This window comes from Mobula hypostoma, chromosome 29, assembly GCF_963921235.1.
Source record: "Mobula hypostoma chromosome 29, sMobHyp1.1, whole genome shotgun sequence".
NCBI lineage: Eukaryota > Metazoa > Chordata > Chondrichthyes > Myliobatiformes > Myliobatidae > Mobula > Mobula hypostoma.
The window spans coordinates 28,823,803-28,845,265 of record NC_086125.1 but is presented as its reverse complement, the minus strand read 5'-3'; the positions used below and the strand labels follow the sequence as shown (position 1 = coordinate 28,845,265).

The following is a 21,463-nucleotide window of genomic DNA, read 5'->3' as shown; positions in this document are numbered from 1 at the left end:
AGTTACTTCCCATGGTGGGGGACTCCAGGACAAGAAGGTACAACTTTAGGATTGAAGGACGTCCATTTAGAACTGACGTACAGAAAAATTACTTTAGTCAATGAGTGGTAAATCTATGGAATTTGTTGCCACAGGTGGCTTTGGAAGCCAAGTCATTAGGTGCATTTAAGGCGGAGGTAGATAGGTTCTTGATTAGCCAGGGCATCAAAGGGTATGGGGAGAAAGCAAGAGAGTGGGATGACTGGAAGAATTTGATCAGCCCATGACTGAATGGTGGAGCAGACTCGATGGGCTGAATGGCCTACTTCTGCTCCTATATCTTATGGTCTTATGGTCTGCTTCGCCATCCAATCATGGCTGATCCTTTTTCTCTCTCCTCCTCAACCCCAGATTGTGCAAAAAATTCCACAAATTCACTACCCTTTGGCTGAAGCAATTTCTTCGCATCTCAGTTTTGAAAGGGGGCCCTTCTACCCTGAGGCTGTGCTCTCTTGTCCTAGACTCTCCCACCATGGACAACATCCTTTCCACATCTACTCTGTCTAGGCCTTTCAACATTTGAAAGATCTCAATAAGATCCCCCCCCTCATCCTTCTGAATTCCAGCAAGTACAGACCCAGAGGCATCAAATGTTCCTTGTATGATAACCCTTTCATTCCTGGAATCATCCTTGTGAACCTCCCCTGGACCCTCTCCAATGCTGGCACATCGTTTCTAACATGAGGGGCCCAAAACTGTTCACAATACCAAGGTGAGGCCTCACCAGTGCCTTAGAAAGCCTCAGCGTCACATCCCTGCTCTTGTATTCTAGACTTCTTGAAATGAATGCTAATGTGGCATTTGCCTTCTTTACCACTGACTCAACCTGTAAGTTAACCTTCAGGGTATTCTGCACAAGGACTCTCAAGTCCCTTTGCATCTCAGATTTTTGGATTTTCTCCCCGTTTAGAAAATAGTCCGCACATTTATTTCTACTACCAAAGTTCATGATCATGCGTTTTCCAACATTGCATTTCATTTGCCACTTCCTTGCCCATTCCCCTAATCGGCCTAAGTCCTTCTGCATCCTACCTGTTTCCTCAACACTACCTGCCCCTCCACCAAGCTTTGTATCATCTGCAAACTTGGCAACAAAGCCATCTATTCCATCATCTAAATCACTTATATACAGCATAAAAAGAAGTGGTCCCAACACTGACCCCTGCAGAACACTTGGTAAGCAACCTCATGTGTAGCACCTTGTCAAAGGCCTTCTGAAAGTCCAAACAGACAACATCCACTACATCCCCTTTATCTATCCTACTTGTAATCTCCTCAAAAAATTCCAACAGGTTCATCAGACTGGAATTTCCCTGAAGGAAACCATGCTGACTTTGTACTATCTTGTCCTGTGTCACCAAGTACTCCATCACCGCATCCTTAACAATTGACTCCAAATGAAAGGCCAATAATGAGGGAATATATAAAGACTGGTAGACCTCTTTGTATATCTGCTAGTTTAACAATGCTTGAATACAGTAAGTTTTTACGTACATTTGTTGTATGCTGCTGAAGCAAATTGAGCGTGTGGGTAACACGTAGAAGGTCAAATAACATATGTCAATGTTGACAAGCAATTAATCAGTATTGTGAAGGGCTGAGGTCTCAAAAACAGTTGAGAGGTTTAATTTTGTCAAGAGGAGAACCCACGATGAAATCAAAAAGTCAACATAGTCTCTTCCCTTTGGAAACAGCAACTGCCAACAAGATTGGTTTACCCTGAAGATGAAGCATTCTAAAGGGAGAATGAAACTACTAGGGAAGTCAAAGACAACAGAAAAGCAATAGCAATGACATACAATATAGCAAAACTTAGTGGGAAGCTTTAAAAAAACCAACAGAAGGCAACTAAAAAGCAATAAGGAGAGAAGTGGTGAAGCGTGAAGGTAAGCTATCTAGCCATACAAAAGACGATAGCAAACATTTTTTCAGATATATAAAAAGTACATGAGATGAAAATGGACAATTGGACTGCTGGAAAGTGATGCTTTAGTGGTAGTAGTGGGAGAGAAAAAAATGGCAGACAAACATAATCAGTATTTTGTAAACAAGAGAAAATCTTCATATGCTGGGAATCCAAGCAACACACACAAAATGCTGGAGGAACTCAGCAGGCCAGGATTCTGCCAAAGGATTTCGGCCCAGAGTGCCGACTGCACTTTTTTCCATAGATGCTGTCTGGCCTGCTGAGTTCCTCCAGCATTTTGTGTGTGTTGCAAGTATTTTGCATCTGTCTTCACTGTGGAAGATACCAGCAATATGCCTCTTATCATCTAATACACCTCTCATCCTTCTTCGCTGCAAAGAGAAAAACCCAAGCTCACTCAACTTTTACTCATAAGACAAGCTCACTAACCTGGCCAGCATCCTGGTGAATCTCCCTGCACCCTCTCTAAAGCCTCCACAACTTCCCTACAATGTGGTGACCAGAACTGAACACAGTACTTCAAGTGTTATCCTGCAACTTCACAAAACACTGTTTCGGACACACTTGGAGTGCAGCATGCAGTTCTGGTCACCATGCAAGAGAAGGATGTGATTGTGCTGGAGAGGGTGCAGAGGAGATTCATCAGGACGCTGAAGGATTTTAGTTGTAGACTGGGCTTTCTTTTCCCAGGAGGGAAAGAGGCTGAGGGGTGAATTGGTGGTGGTATATAAGATTATGAGAGGTATAGATGAGGTGGAAAGCTAAAATCTTTTCTACATGGTAGTTAAATACTTACACAAACAAAAGGGCATGGGCTTGAACTGAGAGTAAGGGGATCTGAGAGGCATTTGAGGCAATTTCTCTTTAGCACAGTGAGTGGTTGATATCTGTAACTCACTGCCAGAGGAGATGGTAGAATCAGAGATAGTCAAAGCTTAAGAGACAGTTAAAAGTGCACAGTATAGGATTTAGCCCTAATGTGTGGGTAAATGGGATCAGTGACAAGGGTATAAATAGTTCGCCATGATTGTGGTGCTGTACAACTCAGTGAGTCTATACTGCTCTGGAACAACACTTGCATGTGTGTGTGTGTGTGTGCTCACAACACCAAGCTCTAACTCACTGTTAGTGTTTTCACTAGACCACTTGAGTGAACTGACTTCATTCAGCATCTCTGAGACAAAGGTCCCTGAACAAACTGCGCCCCTCTTCCTCCTCCTGAGGGAGGATCGAGAATGACTTGGGTCCACTTTGGTTCTGAGGTGACTGAAAGCGCTATTGTGGGTCTGCTGTAGATGGGATAGGGGGTGCCTGACATGGCAGGTGGGCAGCTAATTTGTAAAGAATGTGATCTTTCAACTCATCTCCCAGTGCACGGACAGAAAGGTCTGAGTGACATAGCGAGTGCTCCATAGGTCCTGGCAGAGTCACTGTGTGGTGACTCTTCCACCTTGGGGCATTCCTCTTTCCACCTGTAATTTCTTCATGTAATTCAGTCGCTAGGTGTACATGGAGAGGTGGTAAATTGGATTAGACATTGGCTCAATGGAAGAAGCCAAAGAGTGGTAGTAGAGAATTGCTTCTCCGAGTGGAGGCCTGTGACTAGTGGTGTGCCACAGGGATCAGTGCTGGGTCCATTGTTATTTGTCATCTATATCAATGATCTGGATGATAATGTGGTAAATTGGATCAGCAAATTTGCTGATGATACAAAGATTGGAGGTGTAGTAGACAGCGAGGAAGGTTTTCAAAGCCTGCAGAGGGACTTGGACCAGCTGGAAAAATGGGCTGAAAAATGGCAGATGGAGTTTAATACAGACAGGTGTGAGGTGTTGCACGTTGGAAGGGCAAACCAAGGTAGAACATACAGGGTTAATGGTAAAGCACTGAGGAGTGCAGTGGAACAGAGGGATCTGGGAATACAGATACAAAATTCCCTAAAAGTGGCGTCACAGGTAGATAGGGTCGTAAAGAGAGCTTTTGGTACATTGGCCTTTATTAATCAAAGTATTGAGTATAAGAGCTGGAATGTTATGGTGAGGTTGTATAAGGCATTGGTGAGGCCGAATCTGGAGTATTGTGTTCAGTTTTGGTCACCAAATTACAGGAAGGATATAAATAAGGTTGAAAGAGTGCAGAGAAGGTTTACAAGGATGTTGCCGGGACTTGAGAAACTCAGTTACAGAGAAAGGTTGAATAGGTTAGGACTTTATTCCCTGGAGCGTAGAAGAATGAGGGGAGATTTGATAGAGGTATATAAAATTATGATGGGTATAGATAGAGTGAATGCAAGCAGGCTTTTTCCACTGAGGCAAGGGGAGAAAAAAACCAGACAGAAGAGAGCTTCTGTCTCTGAAGCACCCAGGACAGTAGGGAACACCACTGCCCCAGAGACTCTCAGGACCATAACAGCATAAAAACATAAGATATAGATGCAGAATTAGGCTATTCAGCCCATTGAGTCTGCATCTACATTCCATCATGGCCGATTTAATATTCCTGGCAACCCCATTCCCCCATTGTCCTGCCTTCTCCCTTAACCTTTGATGCCTTTGATGCAAGAACCTATCATTCTCTGCTTTAAATGTACCCAATGAATTAGCATTCGCAGCTGTCTACGGCAATGAAGTCCAGAATTCACCGCTCTCTGGTGAATTAAATTTCTCCTCATTTCTATTCTAAATGGATGTCCCTCTATACTGAGGCTTTGCCCTCTGATCCTAGACTCCCCCACCATTGGAAACATCCTCTCCACATCCACTCTATCTAGGCCTTTCAATATTCGATAGATTTCAATGCAAGCTCCCCTTCATTCTTCTAAACTCCTGCGAGTATAGTTCCAGAGCCACAAAATGCCACTCATATATTAACATTTTCATTCCGAGGATCATTCTTGAGAATCTCCTCTGGACCCTCTCCAATGCCAGCACATCCGTACTTAGATAAGAGGCCCCAAAACTGCTCATAATACTCCAAATGCAGTCTGACTAATGTCCTGTGAAGCCTCAGCATTACCTCCTTGGAAGATCAGCCTGGTTGGCAGATGAATCCTGGTATGGAGGTAGATGAAGACTTGGTTTTTCCACTCCGGCACTTGGCTTAATGTGAGAAAGACAAGAAGTGGGAAAAATGCAAGCCAATGCCCTGAAAGTGCTCCACTAACTTAAAAGCTTCAGGATTGTACACCTCTTCATACCCAAGTTAGTAACATTGTGATTAAAATCCATCAACGAGCTGAAAGCCATTACCTCAAGAACCAATGGCTAGATCCATGGGCGTAGATTGAATCCTCCACCAAGTTCTCTACCTCATTCTAAGCTGCAGAGGAAGAGATGGCTGCCTCTCTGGATGGTAAGGTATTTGTTTCTTGATTAGTAAGGGCATCAAAGATTATGGGGAAAAAGGCAGAGAATGGAGTTAAGAGGGATAAAATATCAGCCATATTGGAATGGCAGAACAGACTCAGTTGGCCTAATTCTGCTCCTATGCCTTATCATTTTATGAGAGGGATGAGTGGAGTGAGGTATCTTCACTTTGATCCTCTTGTAATATTACCTGACTGGCATGGTGCACAAGAAAATTATTGTCCAAAGAAGAATTTTCAAAACATCTATGTTAAAAATTTACGAACATAGAAAAACTACAATAAAAGGAGTCTTTTATAAGAATACTATCAATTATTTTATAATTATAACACCAACTATTATGGATGGTTTGTGACTGTGAGATAGCAAGTTGTGGGAGGAAAAGAGAGAGTGTGTGTATTCCTTTCTATAACAAAAAAAAACTGGTATCAAAGAATTAACAATAACCTGTTGGATTACCTACTTCAGATATTTTTGAGTACTTTTATCTGATGGTGAGTACTGCTGGTGTTGTTACCGGTTTCAAAACCTACGAGGACATGGTAGTTGGATTCACATAAAGCCTGTTGCTGAGTCTTCCTTCAGTTTGTGGTGGTATCTGAAGGAATAAAAATTTACCTCTCAAAAAGTCAGGCCCAGCAACACGATTGTTTTCCCCAGAAGAATTATCAAAGTTTGCAAACATAGAAAGGTTAAAGTAAAAAAAAATCTTGTATAAGAAATACTATTCTTATACTAAATCAATCATTTTACCAATTAGAAGACCAACTATTCTCTGCAATAACTAAAGGTATTTTAATATATGGGAAAGAGGCAGTAAATGGTACTGGGTTTCAACTCAGCTCAGATCATGCTGATTGATTGAATAGACTCTCCGTTTTCAGTGTGACGATAATATTGTCATCCCAGTGACCGTGCACCTCATAGATACAGTCATAGAGAATTGCAGGGTATTTAGTCCACCAAGACCATTGCCCATTGTTACACTACTCCTATATTGGCTCATTTTATTCTTCCCACACTCTCATCAATTGCTCCCAACACCACCACTGCCCCACCCACCCAAGCTTGTACCACTCACACACACACCAGGGTTAACTTACTAACGGCCAAATAATCTTCCAACATGCACTTCTTTCAGATTGGGAGGAAACTGAAGAATCTTGTAGTACTGTGAGCAGTTTTAGGCTTCTTATCTAAGAAAGGATATGCCTGTATTGGAGAAGGTCCAGAGGAGGTTCACGAGAATTATTCTGGGAATGGAAGGGTTAATATATGAGGAGCATTTGATGGCTGTGAGCCTGTACTCATTGGTGTTTAGAAGAAGGAGAGGAGGATCTCATCAAAACCTATTGAATATTGAAAGGCACACAACAGGAATTCTGCAGGTGCTGAAAATTCAAGCAACACACATCAAAGTTGCTGGTGAACGCAGCAGGCCAGGCAGCATCTCTAGGAAGAAGTACAGTCGACGTTTCGGGCCGAGTCCTGACGAAGGGTCTTGGCCTGAAATGTCGACTGTACCTCTTCCTAGAGATGCTGCCTGGCCTGCTGCGTTCACCAGCAACTTTGATGAATATTGAAAGGCCCAGACAGAGTAGACGTGGAGAGGATGAATCCAGAGGGTGAATCCAGGACCAGAGGGCACAACCTTATGATAGCGGTATGTCCATTTAGAACAGAGATGAGAAGGAATTTCTTTAGCCAGAGGGTGGTGAAACTGTGAAATCCATTGCCACAGACCACTGTGGAGGCCAGGTCATTTAGTATATTTAAAGCAGAGGTTCGATAGGTTCTTAGTTAGTCAGTTTACAGGCAGAAGACAGAAGAATGTGGTTGAGAGGGATAATAACTCAGCCATGATGTACTGGCAGAGCAATTTCACTGGGCTAAATGACCTAATTCTGTTCCTATGTCTTATGGTCTAACAGTCTTAAACCAATGCAGACACAGCAAGAATGTGCCAACTCCGCAGAGTCAGTGTGGGTGACCACGACTGACCCCAGATTGCTGGAGCTGCAAGACTTGTGGATTTGGGGTGGGGTGGGGGAGAGGGAATTGCAAGTTCAGACTCCACACTGTGGTATCCCATTGTGGTCTGTCACTGTTCATTCTGCATGGCTCATGCTATGTGGATGGGCATCTCTGCAAAGTGATGCTGGGAACTGTGAAACCAGCATCCTGGGCACGTTCTTAAATGCAAAATTAAGATAAGCAAAACCATTTTACCTAGAAATGTCATCACTGTTAATATCAAAAATATTTAGTGGTTAAAAATCATTTAGACCACTGAACTAAGCAAATTTACTTATTCAGATACAGCATGGAATAGGCCTTTCCAGCCTTTTGAGCCGCACTGCCCAGCAATCCCCCAATTTATTCCTATCCTAATCATGGGACAATTTACAATGGCCAATTAACCTACCAACTGGTAGGTCTTTAGACTGTGGGAGGAAACCAGAGCACCCCAAGGAAACCCTCATGGTCATGGGGAGAACATTAAAACTCTTCACAGGCAGAAGCAGGAATTGAACCTGGGTCTCTGGTATTGTAAAGCATTATGCTAACCACTATGTTACCACGATAACCTGGAATTAGAAGCGTGTTATGAAACATATCTCTCCACTGCAGACAGAGACAATGTGTAATGGTGCTGCAAGATTATGGGGTAATGGTACCTTAATAACAATGGAGTGGGTTCAGCAGGGTTTAACAATACTGGGAAGAGCAATAGTGTCTATCTGCAGGAAACGAAATCTGGGAAATTCCTTGGCAGTTTCTTGTTGATGTAGCAAATTGTCCCAATGGCACCTAGTCGAAAGTATCACACTGAGTCACACACTGAGAAATAGTGGCAAAAACCTAGACAGTTGCTGGATTTCAGGAAGTTTTGAGGGAACAATGGATGAGAGAGAGAAAGAAGGAGAGGGAGACAGGGAGAGAGGGAAGGAGGGAGGGAGTAAGCAAGCAAGTGAGATAGGGGTGAGGGAGAAGGAGGAAGGGAGGGAGAGAGAGGGAAGAGGGAGGGAGAGAGACTGAAAGGGAGAGAGAATCAGGGAGGGAGAAAGCGAGAAAGAGGTCAAGATAGAGGTTAGAGAAAGGGGGGAGAAGGAAGGTGAGGGATATGGAGAGAGGGAGAAAGAAAGATGAATAGAGAGAGTGAGAGAGAGGTAGAGAGGACAGAAAGATGGAAAGGGGAGGGAATGAAAAAGGGAAGGAATTCCTGAGGGAAGACTTTCAGTAGTTGAATGCTTAAATTTGAGGATTGACACCAGGCCAAGACTGAATAAATCAGCCTTGGCAATTAGCTATATAGAGTCACAAAGTTGTACAGCACAGAAAAAGACCCTTCAGCCTATATGTGCCCATGCTGAATGATAGGGACAGGTATAAGCTGAGAGGCCTTTTACAGTGACCTTTGAAGACCATTGGAGATATCCCCATATCTCAACCTTACTGCTTTAGACATCAGAACAAGAATCAAGCTTATTATCACTATCTCAGATGAAGTGAAAAAATGTGAATAGGAACCTGATTGGAAGGGAGATGTGGGAAGAAATGAGCAACAATAACACACCTGTAATGTTCAGGAGAAGCCCAGGGTTTAGCAGGGTTTAGCCTGAGAACATCAGAATCAGTGATCCATCAGCTGGGCAGCCAACTCTGCGCATGTCACCGAAACAGAAAACTAACAGCAGTCAGGAGAGAGTAAGTGTGGGGAGAATGTTCCCCTCCTGAGAAATCAGGAATGAGGAGTCATGGGGTAGGCCAGTTGTCAAATTTACTTTAAATTCATTATCAGTTATGGTCACCTTACTATAGGAAGGATGTGAATACTATAGAGTGCAGAGGAGATTTACAAGGATGTTGCCTGGATTGGAGGGTGTACCTTATTGGGAATAGGTTGAATGAACTTGGCCTTTTCTCCTTGGAGCGACAGAGGATGAGAGGTCACCTGATAGAGGTAAGATGATGAGGAGCATTGATTATGTGGATAACCAGAGGCTTTTTTTCCAGGGCTGAAATGGTGAACATGAGGGGACATAGTTTTAAGGTGCTTGGAAATAGGTACAGAGGGGATGTCAGGACTAAGTTTTTCACATAGAGAGTGGTGGGTGTGGGGAATGCACTGTTGGTGGTGGTGGTGGAAGCAGATACAATAGGATATTTTTAAAGTCTTTTAGATAGGTATGTGGAGCTTGGAAAAATAGAGGGCTATGCGCTAGGGAAATTCTAGGCAGACCTTTAGAGTAGGTTACACGGTCAGCACAACATTGTGGGCCGAAGGGCCTGTAATGTGCCATAAATTTCTATGTACTATATTCAAAGTAAGTATCTGTTACCATTTACGACCACGAGATTTATTTTCTTACAGGCATTCACAAGAAAATAAAGAAAGAAATAAAGAAATGCAATCAAATTTATAAAGAACTATACATAAAGACTGATAAACAACCTTAATAGACATAGGAACAGACTTAGGCCATTCAGCCTGTCGGGTCTGTGCCAGCATTCCATCATGGCTAATTCATTATCCTTCTCAATCCCATTTTTCTGTCTTGTTGTAAGCATTGACACCATGAATAAATGCAAATTGTGCAAATTTTTTTTAAAAACGTGGGCAATTAGGAGTAACTTGCACCTTGGCTGGCATGAACCAGTTAGACTGGAGGGCCTGTTCCTCTGTCCTATTGATTGAATCTGAGTGCAATGTTTGAGGTATGTGTACAACTGTAGCAAGATTTCAGTCAAGGCGAAGTCTAAGGAAATTTATTATCAAAGCACGTAAATATCACCATATGCTACCTTGAGATTTATTTCCTTGCAGGCGCTTACAGAAGTATAAAGAAATCTAATTGAATTTATGAAAACAACTATACTTAACAAAGACTGACAAACATTCAATATGCAAAATCATGCAGATGATAATTTTTTAAAGGCAAGTAAATAAAACTGAGTTGTAGAGAACTTGAAAGTGGTTCTATAGGTTGTGGAGTTTGGACTGAACTGAGGAGAAAACTCTCCCAGAGGATTGTAAATCTCTGGAGCTCTCCACCACAGAGTGGGTGCAGTCACCGACTGCATTCAGAACTGGCATCAATAAACCTGTGGATATCGGAGAAATCATGTGTATGGATAGTAAAGGAAAGCAGAGCAGAGAATGATCAGCAATGGTTCTTGATAAATTTAGGAATGTGGATCTTCTCCTGTTCCTTATCTTGGACTCTAACCTCAATTTCTCACCCGACCGCTGATTCAACCTCCGTAGGTAGGCTGAATTCCTTTCCCGAGCTGTTTTTCGGCACATTGCCAACGCTCAAGCACTTTGTTCCCCCATTTTAATTCAGCTTTTAGCTTTGAATACGTCGATAGTTATATTAAAATAGTGCAATCCTATATAATATATGCAAATATTTATATACAGATATAATTAAGAATAATGGAAATAAGGAAAATAAAACACAAATTAAATAAAAAGAACGAAATGGTGGAAACACTCAGAGGGTCGAGTAGAATCTGTGAAGAAGTAGACAGATTTTAGCTCCATGCGGGCGACCATTCGTCAGAACTCTGATGAGATGTCATTCACCCAACGCGCGAATTCTCTCCCGGATGCCACATGACCTGCTGAGTGTTTCCAACGTTTTCTCTTACTTCCAGATTTCCCAGCAACTGCAGGTATTTTTGCTATTAAAACACAAGCTAGTTATCCAAAAATTTAAAAAAAAATCGTTTTCTTGGAATTGATACTTCTGTCAAATATTTTGCTATTTGCGTTAAGAATGGCACATACGTTTATGTGTCCATCTGTTTACGTGTGTGCGCGCCTGCAATATATTTGTCCACCCTTACAAGCGGACACTATAACTTTGTAGCTGGAAGTCTGGGAGGACTGTACGTAAGCACCAAATCCAGAGTCGAAACGCTTCCTGTACAACCCTGTGCCAGGTATGTAACAGGCGGATTGCCCAGTCAGAGCACGCTTCACAAAGCTCATAGGCGTCTAAATTAACCATGCTAGAAATGTGACCACAACTTTTGATTTCCCCTAAAGTCACGCCGACAACCAACCCCTCCCCCTGCTCAGTAGCCCCTTTCCACGGTAAGCGGTTGCGGAAACGATGGAAAGGTGGATTGCCCAGTTGGCACCCGGTGTGACCGGCGCCCCTTCTCACAACGGGATCTGAAACGATCTGAAGGGAAACATTCCGATCCCACAGAACAATGTGCATATATTTAATAATTACCCTGGCTTTAAATGCTATTGAGGCTGGAGGAGAGGGCGAGGGTTGCGAGTTAGAGAAGGATGCCCAAAATGACCCTATGCAGGGTATTTGTGGGACTCGGGGTGGGGGTGGGGGGAGCGTCAGTGCCAGCCCACTCCACCGTCCCCACACCCCTCGTTTAACCTCCTCAGCCCCGTCCGAACGGCAGCCCCTATCGCTAGCCCCGGCCCTTCCCCGGGTGATTGACAGCTCCGATCGGAATGGGAGGCTAACAGTGGACGTGCAGCAGAAAGCGACGATTTTACGACAAAACCAGACACCGAGACCGCCGCAGATTTCGAAGAATTCCCAGCCCCACTAAAACTCGTCGGGATAAAAAAAACAGCGGCACAAATCACTTAACTCATTTACAACAGAGACCGTCTCCCTCCCCGCCCCCACTCTCCGTATAAAAACAAAAAGCACGCACGATATTTTTCACCGTATCAACCCCAAATTCACATTACGTACAGTTTCGCCTTCTGATTTTTTGCTCTTCTTTTTCAAAATAAACCCCTCCAGGACAACAATTTCTCTCTCTCCGAGTTTGATTTTTTATAAACTAAAGTCCATATATATGTATGTGTCCTGTCAGTGTTTACGCGAGTGTTAACTTTTACCAAACAAAAACGACAAAGTTTCAGGAACGGACGCTGTTGTCACTTCGCAGAGAGCGACTGTGCAGATCCCGTTTTAAAGGCAGCTACAGTCGCCCACTGTGGACGTGCCAAATTCTCTCTCTCTCTCTCTCTCTCTCTCTCTCTCTCTCGCTCTCTCTCTCTTTCTCTCTTCCTCTCTCTCTCCCTACCCCCTCCCTCCCTTCCTCTCCCTCGCTCGCTTTCTCTCTTCTCTCTCTAGCTCTATCTATCCATCTATCTATCTATCTATCTATCTATCTATCTATCTATCTATCTATCTATCTATCTATCTATCTATATTATGCGGTGAGAAAATAATAAAGAAAATGTGTAAACGCTGGTTTATATTCAATTTTAAGAAGGGAAAACGGGGTTGGCTGAAAGAAAACTTTCTGCAGAGTTTTTTTTTAATGATTTTAAACTTCCGCATTTCCACCGCCGGGTTATTTGAAAAAAATCTAACCCTTGCGTAGGGCGGAACAACCTTCAAAACCAAACTGCAGATTTTATATTTGAGTGTGTGTGTGTGTGTGTGTGTGTGTGTGTATGTTTGTGTGTGATTGAGGAGGGGAAGGGGAGGGAAAGGGAAGAGAGGGGTTGTTGGATGACTCCCACAACATGAGAGAGCGAATCGCCAGACAGAGACTAAGTCAGCCGGCCGTGTCAATTCTCCAAGGGGGAGAGCGAGCGAGCGAGCGAGAGAGAGAGAGCCCTTTCTTTTCAAAGCATTAGATCTCGCCGAGCGATCTTGCAAAGTTTGACAAGTCGAACGCCGCTTCTGGAACTGTTGTGTCCTGTTTATTTTTTCCCGTGTGTGTGTTTAAAATTCCCCTTTCTCTCCCTCAAGTCAGCACTACGATGTCAGTTACATTGCGTCACGTGTAACTGACACACCACACACACAACCAAAATTTTGACAACAGCTTTTGAAGGGTCTGCCCCGGCTGGATCTCTTCTTTTTGTTCAGTTTTTTAAGGGGGTGGGGGATGACTTAGGGAAACGGTGAGTTGGTACAGTACAGCTTTTTTTTGTTTTTATGTGTGTAGCCACTCATTTACACACACATACGCACCAACGCTGTCAACTTTCGCTTTCAGAACTCCGCGGCCGCGTTTAGAATTCACCATGGAAAATAGGCTGTTACAAAGAGTGTGAAGCGACATTCTCACACAACCCAGAATCATTCTCTCCGCTTACACTATGTACTCCCCGCTCTGCCTGACTCAGGTAACGCCTGTTTGGCTCGGCATTTTTAATCAATAATGTTATTAGTGAATGCAATATGCGATTGTATATTTCCTTTTGTTTTAGGTTTTCCCTTCTCGCCACCTCCCTTGGTTGTGTGTGTGTGTGTGTGTCTGTGTGTGTGTGTGTGTGTGTGTGTGTGAGAGAGAGAGAGTGTGTGCGTGTGCGTGTGCGCGCGCGCGCGTGTATCTGTATTTCTCTCTCTCTCTCTGGAAGGAGACATGGCATCAATCCAGACTCCCCCCCCCCCTCTCTCCGCTCCTGCACATGTTGTCATTTATAGAAAATGGCGCTTACCTCAAATTTATCTAAATACTGCTGTTATTTGGAATTATCAACATTCTCGGCGCAGAAGGGAAAACAGGAAATGATTTGTCTGAATTATTGTTCTTTTATGTTGCTTTATAATTTGCTTTTAAAGCCATGTTTTCCCTATTGAATTTTTTTCAGGGATAACTGTGTGTATTTGAGGAGCTGTTGTTAATTATTGTGCCGTTGTCTGACTTGTGCGATGTGTGAATTGGAAGGGGAAATATTGATTGTTAAGGACATGTAATTCTGGCCGGATTTCCTTCTCTTTCCCTCTGTTCTGTGCGCAATTGTCTCTGTGTGGCGGTATGAGAATATGGGTAAAAGTTTTGGTAACTTCTGATCAAAGACAACCAAAAAAATAAAATGTGACATGAAACCTCTAAAATTATAATGAGACATTTAATATCTCATGTCTAGTAGCGGGCATACCTTGAACATTTTGTGTTACTCCCTGTTTGTGTAATTGAGTGATTTTAATATATTATTATATAGAAAAATGAATTGTGCCTGTATTGACAATGCGGTGGAAATGTAGATGTGGAAAGGGAATAGAAAGGAATTGCGAGATGCTCGCATAATTGATGCGTAGATAACTTAATCTAGTACTATTTTCTGATTACAATTCCGGTGCCTGGTTGGTTGTGTTTCACACTGCAATCTAGTCCATTCATTAGAATCTATCCTAACCACATATAATTATTATATCTTCGTCCTGATTAACACCGAGGATGAAGGCAGCTGGCAGTGGTTAGTGTTGGATGTTTGAAAGTTTAAAGTTGCTTCCTCGTTGTGACTGGGACGTGGACTTAAGAGTAAAAACGGATTTCAACTCTCGCATGTTAGTTTGTTTGTGAAGAAAAATCTACATTTACAAGACTGAACTGCGCTTCCTTATTTTAAGATACATGGGGAAATGTAGTAATGCTAATTATGCCGATAAGCAACACCCAAACACGGGCCTCTGAACGCTGTTTTCGGGGTTGCATTTTTAAAAACGTCTGCATAGGTCGCTATAATTTATGATAAATAATAAAGGTGTAAGTGATTATTTATCTACCTGCCGTTTGCTTGTACATTTGCATTCAGATGCGGATGAATTTATATCTTCCTTTATCTGCATTTCGGGTCAGTGTCTGGTTTGGAATCAGTAAAGTTGGTTGATTTTTAAAAGGCTGAATTTACTAATTTGGTAAAACAATGGCCGATTAAGAAATAAAATCAATAATAGAATGCCCGTTAAAGAGTATATTAATCTGCGGAAACCATAGCATTAAACACCTGGGCTCCCACAGACCGTTTCATTGTCTGTTTATCCGTTAGAAGCTTACATAGAGGAGGTGACAATAAGTTATGTTATTTGTCTCCGGTGGGTCTGGGTCTGGCGGGGGGGGGGGGCGGTGGGGATCTCAATGTTGAACATCATTTATTTTTTAAAGCAAGCCAAAATTATCTGGGCTGCTTTTTAAAATTTAGTTTCACTAAGATTTCTGGTGTACATGCGTTAACTGTTTGAGTTTGAATCCAGTAACCGGTGTTTGGACACCGACACCTATTGTGAGTTCCACTTATTTAATTGCTCATTAATTAATTAATGTGCGGATAATTTCTTTATCTGCGGCGAATCTAAATTAATAATGTGAACTCGTCCTTTCGGTGACTGATGCGCCTATTTTTACAATGTGTGATGATGAGAAACTGGGGTGAATCCTAGATTCCCTTTCTGACGTGAAGCGCTAAACCGCTCTCCATTCAAGAATATTTAGTCCAGGGGAGCGTGGGTTTGCGAGAGCGCTCTGTCGTTTAACTCTTCCCGTGCCAGATCTCTCTAAACCGAAAGTATAAACCTGGCAACATACATCAAAGTTGCTGGTGAACGCAGCAGGCCAAGCAGCATCTATAGGAAGAGGCGCAGTCGACGTTTCAGGCCGAGACCCTTCGAAGGGTCACCAGCAACTTTGATGTATGTTGCTTGAATTTCCAGCATCTGCAGAATTCCTGTTGTTTAAGTATAAACCTGGGTTAATTTAACATCAAAGCAAAGAAGTCATTTGCTGGAGGAACTCAGCGGTTGAGTAGCATCTGTGGAGGCAAAAGGTTTCTGATCAGGGTCTCGTCCTGGAATGTCAACACTTTATTCCACTCCATAGATGCTACCTGACCTGCTAAATTCCTCCAGCATGCTGTATGTGTTACGTCGACCATCCCTCTGCCTCCACAAATGCTTGAACGTTGAACTTCTCCAGTAGTTTTCACTCCAGATTCTAGTAACTGGTCTCTTGTTGCAATGAAGTTTAGAAAGCACTGAGGTGGGCAGGCTCACTGCGCATATCTGTCCATTCTTGATGCAGTGAACCAGTTATATCATGGTTAGAATTGCAAGAAGGAAGAGGAAGCCGTGCAATGTGAAACAGTCTTGCAAATAAATGGGCTAGCCACTATGTGAGGAAAAAACGACTTCATCGAGGGAGCAGAGACCCTCTGAGATTCTCTTCCCAAGAAGTCTGCAGAACTGCCGAATAGCCACGACAGTGATTGATAGACGCTCTTAAGTGAAAGTGTATGGCGTTGTGTCGAGAGGAAAAGATGAACCGTTATTTTATTGAAGGACATAAAGATACAGAAAGAAGTAGGCCTCTGGGCCCTACCGCGGCCGATCTCCCCCAAACCGAGACTATTCTTCTGTCCCTGTTTTCCGTGGTCCTCAAATCCTCGATCTTGCAAAATTTATCTACCCCTCTCCAACTCTCTTCGCGTCACTACCATCGGGAAGAAGGTACAGGAGCTTAGGTCCCACACCACCAGGTTCAGGAACGGTTATTATCCTCGAACTATCATGCTCCTGAACCAGTATCGGTAACTTCACTCACCAGAACAATGAACTGATTTTACCAATGGACTCATTTTCAAGAAAACTGCAACTCGTGTTCTCAGCATTATTTGTTTAAATGTGCACCATTTGTCGTCCTTTGCAATTCGGTCTTTGCTTAAATTCTGTTGTATTCCTTTATTTTCCCGTATATGCCTGCAACAAAATGAATCTCAAGGTAGCATGTGGTGACATTACTTACTAATTATTGCTATTATTGTTTGTTTTTCTTTGTATTTGCTCGGCTTGTCAAATTTTGCACATTGGTTGTTTGTCAGTCGTTGTGTGTAGATTTTCATTGATTCTATTGTATTTCTTTGTTCTGCTGTGAAATCCCGAAAGAAAATGAATGTTAGAGCGGTGTTTGGTGACATATATGCACTTTGATAATAAATTTATTTTGAACTCTGAACTCCCTCCAGTGATCTAACATCTATGACCCTAATGATTTCGTCTCGATGACGCACAAATAAAAGTTTGTCACTGTATCCAGGTACATATGACAAGAACAAACCGATTACTAATTACTAGAAATTTATCACTCTCTGCCAGAAGTTCCTACATAGTTCAGTTGGATATAGGGGCTTGTTCCTCTCTCTCTGTGCCTTGCGTTCTAATGATTCAGCACTCTGTTTAATTCCGATCCGGTGACCTTTCATTGCCTTTATTAATCGGGTTCCCCTTTTCTCCAGGATCCCCTGCCCTGCAAGTAATAACTTAACCGGCCAATCTTTGTACCATGCTCGTTTCTAACATCACTGGGACCAGCATAATGTACCAATGTTTGTTCTCCTCTCAGCACCCTTGAACTTTCTGACACACAGGAATGTTGACATTGGCGTCGCGGGCTAATCGGTCAATTAGGAATCACAGCCAAGTGGGTTTGTACTCCGATGCGAGCGGGTGTGGAGGAGAAGGGGTGTTGCTGGCTGGTTGGCAGGTGTGGGACCATTGGCCAAGGATAGGGTTATGCCGTGGGTCAGCAGTCGCGAACTTAGCGCAAATCATGGACGGACGAGCTTGGGAGATGTTGGGCAGTTTGAGAAAACAGTGAAGATTGCTGATCGCCTGCTAATTTTACAAGTACGGCAGAAGATTGCCAGAACGACGGTGAAATTTTATAAGCATCAGCTGGACTATAGTGGACTGTTTAAAGAGACAATGATTTTCAGTTGCAAGTTAAGGTTGGAAATGGACATGAAGATAATGTAGGAAATATTATCTTCTGGGATACCAAAGTCAGACTAAATTTATTGTCAATGTACCATTACGTCACCATACACTGACTTGAGAAAGATCTTCCAGCAGGCATTTACAGGAAAATAAATAAATGCTATCACATTTATGAAAAAACACATATAAACAAAGGGTGACGAACGAACAATGTACAAAAGAAGACAAGTTATGCAAATGATTAATAAATAATACTGAGAACATGAGCTGTAGAGTCCTTGAAAGTGAGGCCGGAGGTTGTGGAATCAGTTCTGAGTCGAGATGAATGAAGTTATCCACTTTGGCTCAGAGCCTGATGGTTGAACTGGAGTAACTGTTTTTGAATCTAGTGCGTGAGATCTATGGCTCCTGTACCTCCTGCCCGATGGTAATTGCGAGAAGAGAGCATGCCTGGATGCTGGGGTCTTGAATGATGGATGCTGCTTTCTTGTGACAACACTCCTTGTAGATGGGAAGGGGTTCGATGGACTGATCATGGATCAGCCACGCTCTCATTGGACGACAGAGCGGGACCGAGGGACCAACTCTTGTTTCCGTTTCCATAGAGCCCGGGTTCCCAACATCAGTTTCAGGGAAGGTACGAAGGCTTTGGAGACGGCGCAGAACAGGTTTCCCAAAATAGTTCCAGGGTTGAGCGTGGACGGACTGGACAGACAAGGTTGTTCAGATTGGAGCAGAGGAGTTGGTCGGGAATCTGGCAGAAGGACTTGAAGCTTATGGACAGGATAGATGGAGAAGGCATCTCTTCCTTTGGCGGTGGTGTGGGGGTGGGGATGCAGAGAAAAACGGCAGAAAGGGACATGATGAGAAATGATCTCACTCAGTGAACGCTCAAGGGTCTAGGATCTCAGAGGGGGTCAGGAGATAGATCCATTTGCATCGTTCACGGGGTGAGGGGAGAAGGCGGGAAACTGGTAATAACCCAGTTATTCTTATTATTCTTACAAGCCGAAAAACAGATTGTTGAGGGAACTCACCGGGTGGAGCAGCATCTCTGAAGGGAAAAGCGTGGTGGACATTTCGGGTCGAGACTTTGCATCAGAACTGGACCCGAAAGGTTCGCCACCCATCTGCCTCCACAGGTGTTGACTGACACACTGTGTTTCGCAAGACAACAGGAATTCTGCAGATGCTGGAAATTCAAGCAACACACATAAAAGTTGCTGGTGAACGCAGCAGGCCAGGCAGCATCTCTAGGAAGAGGTGCAGTCGACGTTTCAGGCCGAGACCCTTCGTCAGGACTAACGAGTTGAAACGGCCTGAAACGTCGACTGCACCTCTTCCTAGAGATGCTGCCTGGCTTGCTGTGTTCACCAGCAACTTTTATGTGTGTTTCGCAAGAGTTCGTTTCGTCTGGCTCCCTCTGCACTCAGTATCTATACTCTCTTGTGTCTCTACTCTTAGAACCGGCAACCACTCTGCGGACCGAATGTCCTTCCTCCCTGTTGGAATCATCCCGCGAACTTGGCTATTCGCTGGGTGAACTCCTTGAGCGACCGGTCGGCATCGTTTCTTTCCTCGACCGCCCAGCATAGCCTTGCCGGTAATAATCGCTAAGTCCCCCGCGATGCTACAGTGCATCGCTACCATAATAGTCCTTTGCATGGATGGTGCCCGTAACATAAGAATACATGATTTTATCACCAAACAAAACAAAACGAAAATATCAATTACGTTTTCTAATAACGACCCCCTACGTTAAACAATGGGTGAAGGATGCACTGAGGTGAGGATTTGCTCCAATTTAAGACTTTTATGAATCAATTTCCCTACAGACAGCTCAGATTTATACACGGGAGGTTTAAACAAAGTTTTATGTAATGATGTTTTAGGCACAAAACATTCTGTAACGGTTTACGGATTAGTTGTGTAACTGTAGGTAATTTTCAGACAGAAGTGCACCCGTGAGGTCTGGGTGTCTCCGCTTAACATCTCGGTGCAGAACTGCCCGATCTCTCAAGTAACACACACTCAGTGCTGGAGAAATTCAGCAGCTCAGGCAGCCACTGTGGAAATGAATAAACAGTTGTCGTTTCGGGCCGAGACCTTTCACCCAATATGATGGAAAAGTCTCGGCCGGAAACGTCGACTGTTTATTCATTTCCATCTATGCTGCCGGACCATCACAGTGTGCATTCCCAGCATCTGCAGAATCTCTTGTGTTCATTGTCTGATGTCTGATTTAATCGAAGACATTGTCCCCTGCATCTGGAAGCTCCGGTGCTAAATAACAAGAATTTCGGGCGAAAATTTTGAAGCTTTATATTTTCTCTCATCGCCAGATTTCCGAACGGTCCATGTACACGACTTTATTATTCCCTTTTGCACTACTTTTTGTAACTTATAATAATTTTTATGTCTTGCGCTGAGCTGCTGGCACAAAACAACAAAATTCAAAACATATGTCAGTGCTAATAAACCTGATTCTGATGTTGGGGGCGAGGCGCGCGTCCGCTCTCAGCTGGGATGCGGTCGCGGAGACAGTGAGGGTTTCAGGTGACTTTTAAAGGGAGCGACAACTGGGTAAAGACACTGCAAGACTGCGAAAGCTAGTTGGCAGGTACTGAAATTGCGACGCGCATGGATGGGCGTGGGGAGAGGCAAGAATCAATGTCCATTTGCCCTCCATTCCACTCCTAGTAAGCCAGAGTACAGTCCCAGTACCGTATCTGAAACAGAGTAAAGACAACGCACGCAAAATACTGGGGGAGTTCGGCATCTATGGAGCAGAATAAACCGTCGACAGTAGAGTCAAGTCTCTACGCGGCCCTATCAGTGGGAAATAACTTCTTGGAAAATCGTCAAAGCCTTTTTGGAGGAAGTGCGCATTTTAAATACCCAGCTTCTAAATATTTGACGCAGTTGATTTACTTATTTGCGAAGAAGGATGAGAAATGACTTGATAGAGGTGTAGAAGATGATAAGAGGCATAGATAGGGTGGACAGTCAGCATTTTCCCCCAGGGCGGAAATGGTATTATAGGGGATTATAATATTAAGCTGTTTGGAGAGGGAGAAGCACCTCAGAGAGTGGAGGGGGAATGGAACGTGTTGCCACGGTTGGCGTACGGGCGAGAACATTAGGGACATTTAAAAGAAACTGGTAGTTAGGGGTGAAAGAAAAATAGAGGACTATGGAGGGCGGAGGATTGGATTGGTCTTGGAGGGGGTTAAAAGGTTAGTACAACATCGTGGGCGTAGTGTTCTATGTTCTATGTTATGATGAAGAGCCAGAGGTGTGGAGCCGGTAGACGACATCTGATGACCCACAGATGACTGATGTTGCTGGGCACGGAGGAGGCAGGCAGGGTAATGGACAGGTAGCCGAATTTCCTCAGACTGTTAGCCTTACTGGGCAAGAGTGAAGAGGATTTGCCCCCTTTGTGCTGTTTTACTGTTTGCTATCGAATGTTTAACCCAGTGTTTTCGTCATCTACACCGTGAACCGGCCACTGAGGGAAGTTCCTTCGAAGAAAACCTTTCCACTCCTCCCTCCCTCCTTCTCCCACCTATTCGCCTTCCCTCTATTCCTCTTTTCCTAACCTTTATCCTGCCCCCTAACCTTCCTCCTTT

The 21,463-nt window shown here is 43.6% G+C and overlaps 1 protein-coding gene and 1 long non-coding RNA gene across 15 annotated transcripts in view; one reads left to right on the top strand and one right to left on the bottom strand.

Annotated features, from left to right (window-relative positions):
• LOC134339508 (uncharacterized) overlaps nucleotides 1-12,317 on the bottom strand; it is a 99,477-nt gene extending 87,160 nt beyond the window's left edge. For 3 of the 7 annotated variants that reach the window (XR_010016413.1, XR_010016412.1, XR_010016418.1), the window contains exon 1: nucleotides 12,069-12,315. This is a non-coding gene — a long non-coding RNA (uncharacterized LOC134339508). Of the gene's footprint in view, nucleotides 1-5,794; nucleotides 5,930-12,068 lie in introns of all 7 variants that reach the window. The other 4 variants (XR_010016416.1, XR_010016417.1, XR_010016415.1 and 1 more) reach the window with 4 other exon arrangements.
• The window catches only part of LOC134339507 (nuclear factor 1 X-type-like), a 423,369-nt gene that overhangs the window by 19,457 nt on the left and 382,449 nt on the right, over nucleotides 1-21,463 (top strand). For 2 of the 8 annotated variants that reach the window (XM_063036101.1, XM_063036100.1), the window contains exon 1: nucleotides 12,866-13,462. The exons of 2 other annotated variants lie outside the window; for them this stretch is intronic. In XM_063036101.1, coding sequence (XP_062892171.1) covers nucleotides 13,436-13,462 — 27 coding nt within the window. In that variant the 5' untranslated portion in view covers nucleotides 12,866-13,435. Of the gene's footprint in view, nucleotides 1-11,153; nucleotides 11,281-12,865; nucleotides 13,463-21,463 lie in introns of those variants that run through there. 4 more of the 8 variants (XM_063036093.1, XM_063036091.1, XM_063036092.1 and 1 more) reach the window with 4 other exon arrangements.